Below are 14,786 nucleotides of genomic sequence, written 5' to 3' on the forward strand. Positions count from 1 at the left end.
TGGGCGGAGTCTCAAGGGGGCCCTGAAAATTTTGCCAGTATGGGGCCCCGAAATTTCTAGTGGCAGCCCTGTGCCCGTCTGCAGGAACCCTTGCAGTTCAGTAAAATTGCCCTTGGACGGGTTTGTTTGCTAGTCCAGAAAAAGCGCCATATCGGACCTCGTCTGTTAGCTCACCTCCAGTGACGTGCATGACCTGTAAGGCTACTTTCACACTAGTGTTGTTTGGCCTCCGTCGCAATGCGTCGTTTTGGAGAAAAAAACGCATCCTGCAAAGTTGCCGCAGGATGCGTTTTTCTCCATAAACTTGCATTAGCGACGCATTGCGACGTATGGCCACACGTTGCATTCGTTGTGAGACGGATGCGTCGTGTTTTGCCAGACCGTCGGCACAAAAAAAGTTGCATGTAACGTTTTTTTTGTGCGTCGTGTCTGCCATTTCCGACCGCGCATGCGCGGCTGGAACTCCGCCCCCTCCTCCCCGGACCTTACAATGGGGCAGCGGATGTGTTGTAAAACTGCATCCACTGCCCCCGTTGTTCATTTTTTCGCAGTTTGCGTCGGTACGTCGGGCTGACGCATGGCGACGGCCCCGTACCGACGCTAGTGTGAAAGTAGCCTAATACGACGCTCCACCTGTGGACAGGAGTGGCAGACTTTTGGGACTTTTCTGTGTGGGATGCTGTTTATCTAAAATCCTAAAATGAATATATCTTTCATTTAGAAAGAAATTTCTGGCTCTGAATTTCTTTCCATGAATATGTTGCTTCCCGTTACGACCGAATACCCCGGTGCTCTATATAATTATTGATAGTATCAGTATTTGGAGAATGGATCCATCACATCTTGTGTCCTCCATCACTAGCACAGCCAGCATTGTCCCCGTCACCTCCTGCCTCCATGTGACTGAGGTGGATCCCTTCACCTTCCTCCCCAGTCACACGTGTGTGATTTCATTTACAGTTTACCAGAGACAAAGCGGTTTAGGATAATTGCATTAAGCAGCCGCCTGTGGGACTTTGGGTTATTAGACTTAGGCCTAATTGGCTCCACAGACGGGAGCCGCTCATTGAGGAGGTGGGAGCAGCGCTGACCGCCCCTCTCTGGCGCTGGGGAACACCCTGCAGCTCATTTAGGAGGGGCTTCCCATTGGAGTAGTTTTGGGGTTTTTCAAAGTCAGCTCGCATCCTAGCAGCTCCACTTCACATGGTCCCTTCTCCTGTGAGCCATGCAGCCCCTCCAGGAGACCCCCGTGCTGCTGCCAGCCTGCCTCCTCCTCACCTTCATCTCTACTCATGGATTTAATCTGGACGTGGAGCGGCCGGCGGTGTACTCCGGACCAGAGGGCAGCTTATTTGGGTATTCCACGGATTTCTACTTCCCGGATACAGAGAGGTTAGTTATACTGATCAATACCAGAAATTACCCCGGGATGTGAGTCTTTACCTGTCATTTATATAGCACCAACATATTCCACGGCGCTGTACAGATAATTTTCTCACCTTTGTCAATGTCTGTCCCCGAGGGGCTCACGATCTAATTTCCCCATCTCGCACAGGCAGAGCCCGACATTAACCCTTTGCAGCCTCTGTTGGCTCTTGGCATTGTGTTGTTAGACTGTTCACATCCTTCGTAAATCCCGTTGACAAATAAGTGTGAAAATCCCTGGTGGAGGAGAGCAGCCTGGGCCATGTAGTTCTCCTGGCTCACAGTGTGTGCGGTGCCTGTTTGTGATTTTAGTATTTGTTTGTTTGATCTTCGCAGAACTTTTGAGTCTTTTTGTTCTTCTGTTGCCACCCTGTGTCCTCCCGCCCCTGATTCTGTTCCGTTACTTACACACTCCCTTCCATAGTCTCATTTCCCTTCTCTCCCCACCACCAATACATTTTCTTTTTTTTCTTCATGCTTCCTCTCTTGCAGACATTGCCTCTACCTTTTTCCTCCCCTCGGTGTGTATGTATGTGTGTATATATTATGTGTATGTATATATATATATATATATATATATATATATATTATAATATAATTTTTATTTTTTTTTTACACACTCCTGTATGTCTCGCCCCCTCCTATTACTGCTTACTAGTAAACTCCTGGGCAAGTCCTATCTTTTGTGTCTGGATTTGGAGAGGGATCCTGCTCTCCCCATCTGTTTGATATTACCTGGTGACGACCCAATTCCCAGTTTCCTGTAGTTTTTAGGTACAACTAGAGTCTGTGAGAGAGAATATTTTACGGAGCGCTGATGGCTATAAACTTCATATTTTGACCCCAATGTTTTCATCCTATTGGCAATGCAGGGCTTTAGGTGTTTTATGTAGTGACTACGTGGTTATTGTACTACTGGGCAGTGCCAGGCATTAAAGTGGCAATCGCCCTGCATTATTTTTTGGGGTTGGTTCACACTGGTGGGAAAAGTCCGTGGCACATCCCCATATTACTTTCAATGCGCTGTAAACTGTGATGCTACAGATTTGATAATCTCGGCAGCACGTGGGTGAGACGGACTGACCCAGATGATTGGTGCTGTGATCTGTGCATGGACAGTCTGCAGTATATGCGTTACATGCAGGAACGGACATGCCATTGGTGCAACGTATGGGGCCACGTCTACTGTCAAAGCAGGTGGAGTTGTGCATTATGATGAGCTATAAGACTGAAGACTGCTCCTATATTCTTGCACAGGGGCTGCTTCTGTCTGTCCACCTTTGGTTACGTGTGGCCATTGTAGGCTGGAGAGGACCCTGTACAAGAACAGTATATAAGCCCTTTGCAGTCCAATAATAATGCACAATTCCACCTGAATTTGGGGGTGGACGTGGGCCCCCTACCTCTTGGGGCCCCTGTGTGTCTGCATTGGTTGGACCAATGGTTTGTTTGCCCCTTTGGGTGGATATGCCCTAAAACACAGTTCTATAAATTTCAAGAGCGCCTATTGGTTGCAGTCAGAGAACCTGACAGCATATTTTCCTTATTTGTGAAGGTAGTGGTGTCTGTGTAGATGTTGTCCCCTAATACAACTACAGTGTGTCCCTAAAGTCATGGTGTACTTTTATGGTTTACATTTTGGCGCCCTTTCTCTGGCCCAATCATATTAGACCTGTTCATTAGGAAAGATAACAAGAACCAATTAAACACAAACTCATTTAAGCTGTTGCTGAGCCCCCAATCAGATTAACCCCTGATAAAAAAGAACTCTGATTTATACACTGGTATAAAGTGCACCATGACTTTATGGACACACTGTATTTTGTAGAGATCTGATGTGCCGGTCGTGAGAAATCTAGCATGGAATACATATGCAAATTTGCCTGTAAGTGCACGGACACGCCCTCAGTGCACTTCTAGCCTGATTTGCACATGTAGTGTAGATGATTAGCAAATTAAATGGCTATAAAATAGGGATCAGATTTTTTTTTTTTTTTGGGGGGGTGACAGGCGCCTTTTTAGCCATATCACAACTTCCATATGTAAAAAATGTGCCAGTGGGTTCAGTTTACCACATCTATAGCAAATGTAATCGCTCTTCGTGATTTTAACGCTCATCTGTGGGCTGTAATATTACGCGATGACTCCTACCTTCTAAGAAAATCAAAGGTATTGTCATCTAGTACTAACTGTACTGTGCCCAGTCAGCTCTGTGGGCGCAGGACCTGAGGGAAGCGAGGGCTTCTCAATACAGCTCAGAGCCACATGAGGAAAGTGAGTAATAATGTTTAACAGGACAGCGCTTCCTGAAACCGGACACGCAGCAACAGTGAGGATTGTGTCCAGCCCCTGTATGGCACCCACAGGAATCCTGAGTCAACTGTTCACTGAGCTAATACAGACGTTGTGAATGGGAATCTACACTGTGTGATCTACAACGTATTATTGCCACTGAAGAACTGTAATATTTTTGCTGACAAAATATTTTTCAAAAGTTCATTCTTAATCGTGCTTTATCAGCGGTAATTACATCTTTGTATTTTCAGAATTGTTCTGAGCTACGATGTTTTTCTGGAGGACACCCTAGATTGCAACATTAAAAAGTTAACTTTCGACGTGGTATTACTCTAACACCCTTCGTGTTTTGCTGATTCCCCAAAGTTTGTGAAAGTCACCATTGGCTGCAACTTTGGTATAAATTGCTGCAGTGTTCGGGCTCATTCAGATGTTGGCATTTCTTGTATGACTTCTAGCCTTGTTCTTCATGGATAGAACTTGGGCCTAATTATAATCTATGGAGACCAGAAGTGGTGCACCAATTTCTATTACGATTTTCCTCTGATTGTTCCACTCCTGATTTTTTTTTTTCTGATCTGAGAAAATGGCAAATTTCTTACCAAACTCCCTAGGGTGGAGCTTACACAAGGACGTTTGAGTGAGTCCTTACGCTGGGTTCACATTGCGTTAATGGGAAAGCGCTAACGGACAGCGTTGCAACGCGTCCGTTAGCGCGCCCATTCACAGCAATGGGAACGCGCAGCACTAGCGCGTGCCATGCTCGGCACGCGCTATGCGACGCGTCTGTGTTTTCTGGCGCGCCGCGGACGCTGCTTGCAGCGTCCGAGGCGCGCCCGCGGTCCGTTCCCCGCTCTCGCAGATCGGGGATCTGCGAGAGCGGGGACGTTACCGCGACCCCGGGACGCGGCCCCATTAAAAACATTGCGTTAGCGCAACCCGCTAGCGCTAAACGGGTTGCACTAACGCAATATGAACCTAGCCGGGCTCCTTTTGACTTGCGAGACATACGGCCGTGTCTCGCAGGTTAAAACCCTCCTCTGGCGCCGGCACTTGGGAGCGGAGCATGCAGCTCCATGTGTTGCTGTGCGGCCGCACGCTCAACTCTGCAGTGCAGGCTCCAGAGGAGGGTTTTAAGCTGGGAGACGTATGTCTCGCAAGTGAAAAGGAGTCCATAGGCTCTGTTCAAATGTTCCTTGGCCTATAGAATCTTTTCCGATATAATCGAAACCTCTTTTTGTCGATTGTACCTTCAAGCTGCCAACATTACTGCAACTTAAAATCAATTCAGTTTATTTTAATCAGTCTTTAGTGTCTGTGAAATAGTCATAGAAATTTCTGTCACAAAATCTGAAGCGTGTGATGAGGATTAAGGTGGAGTGGACAGGCAACTTTGGCACCTTAATAAGTCTGGATGTTAACTATGGATGTTGCATGTTATGCAATAATCATGTTTATACCAACCTGTTATGTAAAATAGCTGAACGTAAGCTACAACTAGTTCCAACAACTGACTATCATGCATTGACAACCCCTTTAATAAATCGACAGCAAAGAACAAGTGCTGGCCTTAATAATAAGCAAATGTAAACTTCATGAATTAATCACGTGCATAAAAAATACATGAAGAAATTGTGACAATGTGCATCGGAATGTTGGATCATGCTTGGAAGCCTTTGCTGGACTTGATCTGACTCCATCACTAGGCTGCGAGTGTGGGGCTCCTTAGGCAGCGTTTCTATGGATGTACAACCAACACACAGAATGAGCAATGGATGGCACAAATCAATATGGACATTCACTCCTTAAAGAACATCCGAAAAATACGCAGGTGGCACGTATGTTCTGGGTATACGGTGCTCAGCACTGATAAGCAATCCAGAGTAAATACGATGAAACAAGAAAAGAAAACAGTGCGGCACACTCCACCTCTGCACCCTCCCGCTGACCTGATGCCCTAATGGATGATTTATACATTTTTCTTCAATAAAGAGCACGATTTCACAGCTTCAAAAATCAGGGTGAGTGCCGTACTGTTTTCTTGTTTCATCGTTTCTATGGATGTCTTTATTGACCAGTACTCACATGAAGTGATTTATCGGATAGCTTAACTCGCCTGCAGATTCCTGGAGAAGTTTATTGTGAAGCTGAACTCTTGTGTTATGTAATAGCAGTAGGTAAAAAGACTATTCTGAACCAGAGAGAGATGTGGAGATATGAACCTCTGAACATGGCTGACATACACCAACTGGGGAAGAAGGGAGGGGTTACTTACATCAGAGCTGGGCTACAGGGAGAGAGGGAGGACAAACTTCTACACAGGAAACCTGATTGCGTAGCCATTTACCAGAAACCATACAATGATAATACAATACTGTATAACTCCCAAGCTGTGGGAGAATAATGCAGAACTGGTGGCTTGTTTCTATTATACTTTTTCTCTGAATGTTCTACTCATCGTTTTGCCTTACAAATACGAAGATAAAATACTGACCGTGTGACCATGGTCTTAACCCAGTGACTCTGGAGATGGCAAATTACTCCACCATACAAACTGTGCTCCACTGGGAACCGCTGACTTCTGACAGCCCAGGTACTGACCACTGTAAAAGGTAAGATGTCATGGCTGCAGGACATTATGAAGAAGCCTGCATCAATAAACACAAAATATTGTTAACCCATTCTCTGATACTTGACAGAAGGGTATCCATGACTCCTAGTAGCTTCAGATGCTACTTACCGTATATACTCGAGAATAAGCCGAGATTTCAGCCCATTTTGGGGGGCTGAGAGTCCCCCTCTCAGCTTATACTCGAGTCATACCCAGGGATCGGCGGGGGAACGGGGGCTGTCTAATAATACTCACCTGCTCCTGGTGCGGACTCTGCAGGTCCCTGTCTCCCCAGCGCCCCAGCTTCTTCCTGTATTGAGCGGCATAGGTGTGGAGTCGCATATTCATTACTGTAATGAGCGGTAACTGTGACCGCTCAATACAGAAAGAAGCTGCAGCGCCGGGGAAGCAGGGACTGCACCGTGCCAGGAGCAGGTGAGTATAACGGGGAGGGGAGCGCAGTGCTGCACGATATTTACCTGCTCCTCGTTCCAGGCACCGCTCCATCTTCAGCGTCTTCTGCAGTGACGCTCAGGTCAGAGGGCGCGGTGACGTGGTTAGTGTGCGCCCTCTGCCTGAACGTCAGTGCTGAAGATGGAGCGGCGTCGGAACTATGTCAGGTGTATTTTGAAAGTGCTGGGGGCCTGAGCAACGGAGAGGTGAGTGTGTGTGGTTTTTTTTTTTTTTTTTTTTTTTTTTTTTTATTATCGCAGCAACAGCAAATGGAACAAGTGTCTGTATGGAGCATTTTATGGGGCCATAACATTTGTTCAGCACTATATGGGGCAAGTGTCTGTATGGAGCATCTTATGGGGCCATTATTAACCTTTATGCAGGATTATATGGGGCATATTTTAATATGGAGCATCTTATGGGGCCATCATGAACTGTATGGAGCATTATATGGGGCTCCTGATTCAATATGGATATGCAAAAACACTTAACCTACTGATGTCTCAATTAATTTTACTTTTATTGGTATCTATTTTTACTTTTGAAATTTACCGGTAGCTGCTGCATTTTCCACCCTAGGCTTATACTCGAGTCATTAAGTTTTCAGTTTTTTTTTTTTTTTTTGTGGCAAAATTAGGGGAGTCGGCTTATACTCGGGTATATACGGTAATTTCAGGTCAAAGCACCTGAAGACCCACCTCTTCCAGCAAGACTACAACCTGCAGTAATCACCGATCGACCAAACCACTGCACGACCAGCTCTACCCTCACCTACTGTATCCTCACCCATCCCTTGTAGATTGTGAGCCTTCGCGGGCAGGGTCCTCTCTCCTCCTGTACCAGTTGTGATTTGTATTGTTCAATATTATTGTACCTGTTTTTATTATGTATACCCCTCCTCACATGTAAAGCGCCATGGAATAAATGGAATAATAATAATAATTTTTTTCTTAACCCTTCCCCACACACGACCCCCACCCCAAATACTTGTTACAGTGACCATCCCAAAATAAACATTACAACTTAAATTGGATTAAATGGCCACAGCAGCTTTTTTAACTTTTATTAAAACAGTTTAACAATAATAAAGTCCAGAAAAATGATGGTCCTCTAAGCCTCCAAAACACATAAGCCAAAATATCCAAAAGCCCACCATGGCCCCAGGTCAAGTCTTGCCCCCAGCCGCCATACACCAGCTCGGGGGCAGCTAACAACCAACCTGGCTGAACCACTGACCAAATAAAAAAAAAAAAAAAAAAAATTAAATATATAAATAAATATATATATATATATATATATATATATATATATATATATATATATATATATATATATATATATATATATTTTTTTTTTTTTTATTTTTTTTTTGTAAATTGTATATGGGGCCTATCCTATTCTGACTGGAGCAATATATGGGTCCATCATTTTGTATGGGGGACTATACTGTCTGGTTTTTGAGCTACTGATATCACTCATGTAAAGGTACCGTCACACATAGCGACGCTGCAGCGATACCGACAACGATCCGGATCGCTGCAGTGTCGCTGGAGAGCTGTCACACAGACAGCTCTCCAGCGACCAACGATCCCGAGGTCCCCGGTAACCAGGGTAAACATCGGGTAACTAAGCGCAGGGCCGCGCTTAGTAACCCGATGTTTACCCTGGTTACCATCCTAAAAAGTAAAAAAACAAACGCTACATACTTACCTACAGCCCTCTGTCCTCGGCGCTCTGCTTCTCTGGTCTGGCTGTGAGCGCCGGGCAGCCAGAAAGCAGAGCGATGACGTCACCGCTCTGCTTTCCGGCTGACCGACGCTCACAGCTAGAGCAGGAGGAGTGCAGAGCACAGCGCTGGAGGACAGACGGCTGTAGGTAAGTATGTAGTGTTTGTTTTTTTACTTTTAGGATGGTAACCAGGGTAAACATCGGGTTACTAAGCGCGGCCCTGCGCTTAGTTACCCCATGTTTACCCTGGTTACCAGCGAAGACATCGCTGAATCGGTGTCACACACGCCGATTCAGCGATGTCTACGGGGAGTCCAGCGACGAAATAAAGTTCTGGACTTTCTTCCCCGACCAGCGATCTCCCAGCAGGGGCCTGATCGCTGCTGCCTGTCACACTGGACGATATCGCTAGCGAGGACGCTGCAACGTCACGGATCGCTAGCGATATCGTCTAGTGTGACAGTACCTTAATGTAAGAAGTGAAATCTTTGGCATTGTACTATACCTATATTTCTCTGCTGTACCTGTGCATCATGAATTGTGGGATGTGTTAAAGGGGCACACTGAGTCTTTTACCTTGAGTCCATGAAAACCTGGAGCCGATCCTGCCTACCATTGTGCTTCCCACCAGGAGAGAACAGGGAAGCTATGTCCACTTTTTCACTGATTAATGATGCAATTAGATCAGTCTGTAACTGGGGACCGAACCTTTGTGGGAACTTTTTCCTGATTGTCCGGCAATCTCCTTACAAACAAACAAACAATCAAATAAATCGACTATTTGTTGGGTGATCAGAAGTTTACATTCAATTGAATCATGATCAGTAACATGTCGCTGTTTGACTATAACAAGTCGCTGTATGGAGACAGAACCACAATTTTTATCAGTTTGTTCCCAGCATTGTTTCTGTCCATGTAAACCGTCTCTAATGGACTTGTTTATTGACCTGAAATCTGCCTGTGCAAATGCATCATAAGATGGCCAAGTGCTGCGATCGGCTACTGACGTCATTCCTATACTCCAATGAATGAAGCTGGAGGGGGGGGATTGAAGTCCAGTATTCTAGCAGTCGGTGGAGGTCTTTCTATGTATAACTGATCGTTTATGTTGACTGAGAACACTATAAATCCTAAAAATGATACAAAGACTACAGGTTTCTGTTCTGACATTTTCTTTTGCATGTTGAACTGCGTGTTCATTAATATAAAGCTATGAGGCTATGCTTACTATATTGGGTATTTTATATTTTGCCATTTTTAGAATCCCACAATTTTCTGTTGAAGCTCTTAATCTTCTTTGAAGTTCTTGACCACATAGGATTGGCCTATTCCTGTGGGTAACGTCTCTTGAAGTGGTAGAAATAACTGAACCCCAATCTGTAATTCTTTGCCACAAAATTGGTATCTTAAATCTGAGGTAATGCTGAGGGTAGAAATTTTGAGAATATATCTGGCTGTCTAGTAGGGCTTCCACATTTGTAAGGAATGTCTATGAATAGACCTGTAATGTGATCGGCGCTCCATGCCATTCATTGCTCCCTGTAAGATGCTGGGATTCCTTGTATGCCTTTTCTAATTTCATCTGAATATCTCCTCCTGTAAAGAGTGAGTAATGACGTGCACACGGGTCTTTAGACCCGCCAGGTCATTTATCTTGTGGCCTGTACTCTTCTCTTGCAGATATCAAGACTACAATTCCTCTTCCTAGAGGGTCTGTGTGCTTGCTTTGTCTGGCTGGTAGCATTTTTGACAAGAGGCAATAAAACATATGACCCTGGTTGCTTTACTACTTCTTTAGGAATGTACTTTCTTATCAGTACAAAATGAATGATTTTTCTCCACAACATACCTGGGTTATTTGCTTTTCTTTAAATGTTGGCCACTTTTTGGTATGATGCATAGTTCCCATGAAGCATAATGTATGGTTATAGAGAATATAATATAGATAAAATATATCTTCACATTGGTAGGATCAGGTTAGAAAGGTCTATAAAGCCCATTTAGATGAGCTGATTAATCTGTAACGAGTGTTCACTAAACCACACGTTTGCTAACTATTGGCATCGGCTTTAAAGTTATTATTATTTATTGTTATAGCGCCATTTATTCCATGGCGCTTTACATGTAAGGAGGGGTATACATAATAAAAACAAGTACAATAATCTTAAACAATACAAGTCACAACTGGCACAGGAGGAGAGAGGACCCTGCCCGCGAAAGCTCACAATCTACAAGGGATGGGTGAGGATACAGTAGGCGAGGGTAGAGCTGGTCGTGCAGCGGTTTGGTCGATCGGTGGTTACTGCAGGTTGTAGGCTTGTCGGAAGAGGTGGGTCTTCAGGCTCTTTTTGACGGTTTCGATGGTAGGTGAGAGTCTGATATGTTGGGGTAGAGAGTTCCAGGGTAGGGGTGATGCGCGAGAGAAATCTTGTATGCGATTGTGGGAAGAGGAGATAAGAGGGGAGTAGAAAAGGAGATCTTGTGAGGATAGGAGGTTGCGTGCAGGATAGTACCGGGAGACTAGGTCACAGATGTATGGAGGAGACAGGTTGTGGATGGCTTTGTATGTCATGGTTAGGGTTTTGTACTGGAGTCTCTGGGTAATGGGGAGCCAGTGAAGGGATTGACAGAGGGGAGAAGCTGGGGAATAGCCGGGGGACAGGTGGATTAAGGTACATTCACACTAAACGACGCTGCAGCGATCCAGACAACGATCCGGATCGCTGCAGCGTCGCTGTTTGGTCGCTGGAGAGCTGTCAAACAGACAGCTCTCCAGCGACCAACGATGCCGGTAGCCAGGGTAAACATCGGGTTACTAAGCGCAGGGCCGCGATTAGTAACCCGATGTTTACCCTGGATACCATCCTAAAAGTAAAAAAAACAAACGCTTCATACTTACCTTCCGCTGTCTGTCCCCGGCGCTGTGCTTCTCTGTACTGGCTGTGAGCACAGCGGCCGGAAAGCAGAGCGGTGACGTCACCGCTCTGCTTTCCGGCCGCTGTGCTCACAGTGAGTGCAGGAAAGCACAGCGCCGAGGGACAGACAGCGGAAGGTAAGTATGAAGCGTTTGTTTTTTTTTACTTTTAGGATGGTATCCAGGGTAAACATCAGGTTACTAAGCGCGGCCCTGCGCTTAGTAACCCGATGTTTACCCTGGTTACCAGCGAAGACATCGCTGAATCGGTGTCACACACGCCGATTCAGCAATGTCAGCGGGAGAGCCAGCGACCAAAGAAAGTGCTGGCCCTCTAGCCCCGACCACCGACATCACAGCAGGATTCTGATCGCTGCTGCGTGTCACACTGAACGATATCGCTAGGCAGGACGCTGCAACGTCACGGATCACTAGCGATGTCGTTTAGTGTGAAGGTACCTTTAGTCGGGCAGCAGAGTTTGGAATAGATTGGAGGGGTGCAAGAGTGTTTGAGGAGAGGCCACAGAGCAGGAGGTTGCAGTAGTCAAGGCGAGAGATGATGACAATGCCCAACGATCAAGCAAAATTCTCATCCATCTGATGTTTGGATTAATGCCTGCAGTAAAATCATCGTTCTTGCAGTACATTGTCCTGTGGTAAGAAAGCAATGATATTCCATGCGCACTGAACAAACGCCGATACAGTTTAGAGTAGCGATAGATCTGTGGGACGCCAGGCGACTGCCACCTGGTAGCTACTCTACTGATTCCTATGCATGGTGAGCTAGGAGAGATTGCCGTCAGTCGAACCATAGTTTGGCCAACAGCTATCTGATGTGTAAAGCCAAGTTGTGCCAAGAATAGACTTGGAATGAAGCAGAGACAACTGTTTTTAAGATGCCAGTTTTTTTTTCTCTAGTATCCCCCCACGACAGCACACCTGGAGGATGTTACCCCTTTCCTAATAGGGACAGGAAATGACAAGAGGTTAAATAACCCCTCCCTCATCCTCCCCTCAGTGTTCTTTCCTGTCCCTACTAGGGATGAAGAGGTCATCCCAGGTGCACTGTGCCGGCAGCGGTCACCGGGGGGAATACAGATAATCTGGCCGGGCAGCTGGGATCAGACTTACGTCCATTCCCTGTCGCTGCTCCCGTCTCCTCCGACTCGGGACTCCTTCGCCACCATTCCGCGCCTGCGGGTAAGGTCTGGGGCGTTCTTCGGCTGGAGGCCTCTCTGAGCTCTCCAGCCCTTCTCCTCCTCCGCACCGCGCGCGCGTGTGTGGGTACTTCCGGTCTGAAGCCGGCGGCCGGATGTGACGTCAGACGCCGGCCGGCTTCTCTGAATCAGGAAGTTCCTCGTGCGTTCCAGCCAGGAACGCTAGGAGATAGCATGGAAGACGTCGGCATTCTCCCCCCACGTACTTCCGGACACCGGAGGAGGAGGTCCTCATCCAGGAGGACAGGTGCTGCGTCCGGTCGCCTATATATTCAGGCCCTGGACAGGAAGACATCGCAGGTAGGACCACTGTGTGGTGAAGACTATGGAGATGTCTGCTTCCTCGCGCTCTGCACCTGCAGAACACAGCACCATCCCGGCCCCAGTGAGTAGTCTGGCCCCGGGTGTCCATTCCCTGATGTGGGTTGTAGTCTTATGATTCCTTCTCCACTTTCTTTTTAGGGGGACAAGGAACCCACATCAGGAAGCAAAACAAAAACTACCCGCAAATGCGCAGTTTGTATGAAGAAGCTGTCCTCTTCATACAAGAAATCATTGTGCAAAGAATGCACAGACAAAATTATCAGCGAGGAACGGCCATCCCTGATAGAGGAGATTAAAACCTTAATCCAGCAGGAGATTAAAACATCTCTGGCCACTCTTTCTCAGCCTACACCATCTCCTAGTGCCCCTCCTGAGGCTAAGAAAAGGAAACTTAATCCACAGGAGGAAGAGCAGGAGGACTCTCAGGGAGAGACGTCGGACGAACCCCCAGAGGAGGGTGAATTATCCCTGGACTCTGAAACTGTCCAGCAAGAGAGATACTACTTCTCTTCATCTGATATAGAAGAACTCCTTACGGCTGTAAGGAAAACTAAGGGTACCGTCACACAGTGCAATTTTCATCGCTACGACGGTACGATCCGTGACGCTCCAGCGTCGTAGACTGCTGTCACACTTTGCAATCTACGACGCTGGAGCGATAATTTCATGACGTATGTGCGATGTAGAAGCCGTTGGTTACTATGCGCACATCGTATACGATATATGTTACACCATGCAATCATGCCGCCACAGCGGGACACTAGACGACGAAAGAAAGTTTCAAACGATCTGCTACGACGTACGATTCTCAGCAGGGTCCCTGATCGCAGGAGCGTGTCAGACATTGCGATATCGCTCGAACGTCACAGATATATCGCTCGAACGTCACGAATCGTGCCGTCGTAGCGATCAAAATTTCACTGTGTGACGGTACCCTATGGAGGTTGAGGAAGAGAAGACGGCACAGTCCGTGCAAGAAGAGATGTTTGGAGGACTTCGTTCTAGGAAGCGTCAGGTGTTTCCTATTCACCAAAACATCCGAGATTTAGTTCTGGATGAGTGGGAATCCCCAGAAAAGAAGCTGACTACTCCAGCGGAAATTAAAGACAGATTTCCTGTGGATGCCGAGACAGCGTCATGCTGGTCAGAAGTCCCAAAAGTGGACGTCCAGATTGCCAGAGTAGCCAAAAAGACCACGCTACCATTCGAGGATGCCTCCCAACTGAGAGACCCTCTGGAACGTAAGATGGACGGACTACTAAGGAAGTCGTGGGAAACGTCAGCATCTTTACTGAACATCAATTCAGTATCCACTTGCGTGGCTAGATCGATGCATCGCTGGCTGGGGCAGCTAGAGGAGCACTTGTCCTCAGGTACTCCGAGAGAAGATATTCTAGCCTCCTTGCCTATCTTCCAGAAAGCAACAGGCTTTTTAGCAGATGCTTCTGCAGAATCCGTGAGAGTGATGGCGAGATCATCCGCACTGTCAAACTCGGTAAGGCGTGCACTCTGGCTAAGATCCTGGTCTGGGGATATGACTTCCAAGATGAGGCTGTGTTCTATTCCCTTTAAAGGAAAGTATATGTTTGGACCAGCCTTGGATGACCTTTTGGAGAAGGCTTCAGACAAGAAAAAGACCTTACCAGAACCTAGAAACCCTAGGAAAAGACCCTTCCGCACTCAGCAGGAGCATACTCCTCAATACAGAGGAAAGGGTAAAACAGGTCGCTGGAGCTATCCGAAAGGAGGGAAAGACAGGAATCTTTTTCTTTCACAACCCCAAAACCAGAGAAAGCAATGACGCAGTCATAGTGGGGGG

At 46.6% G+C, this 14,786-nt stretch overlaps 1 protein-coding gene across 1 annotated transcript in view; it reads left to right on the top strand.

Annotated features, from left to right (window-relative positions):
* Positions 1-1,151: 1,151 nt before the first annotated feature.
* The window catches only part of ITGA5 (integrin subunit alpha 5), a 143,096-nt gene continuing 129,461 nt past the window's right edge, over positions 1,152-14,786 (top strand). Inside the window, exon 1 of the mRNA XM_069758712.1 lies at positions 1,152-1,392. Within this exon, the coding sequence (XP_069614813.1) occupies positions 1,226-1,392 (167 nt within the window). The 5' untranslated portion in view covers positions 1,152-1,225. The remainder of the gene's footprint in view (positions 1,393-14,786) is intronic.

This window comes from Ranitomeya imitator, chromosome 3 (assembly GCF_032444005.1).
Source record: "Ranitomeya imitator isolate aRanImi1 chromosome 3, aRanImi1.pri, whole genome shotgun sequence".
NCBI classification, from domain to species: Eukaryota; Metazoa; Chordata; class Amphibia; order Anura; family Dendrobatidae; genus Ranitomeya; species Ranitomeya imitator.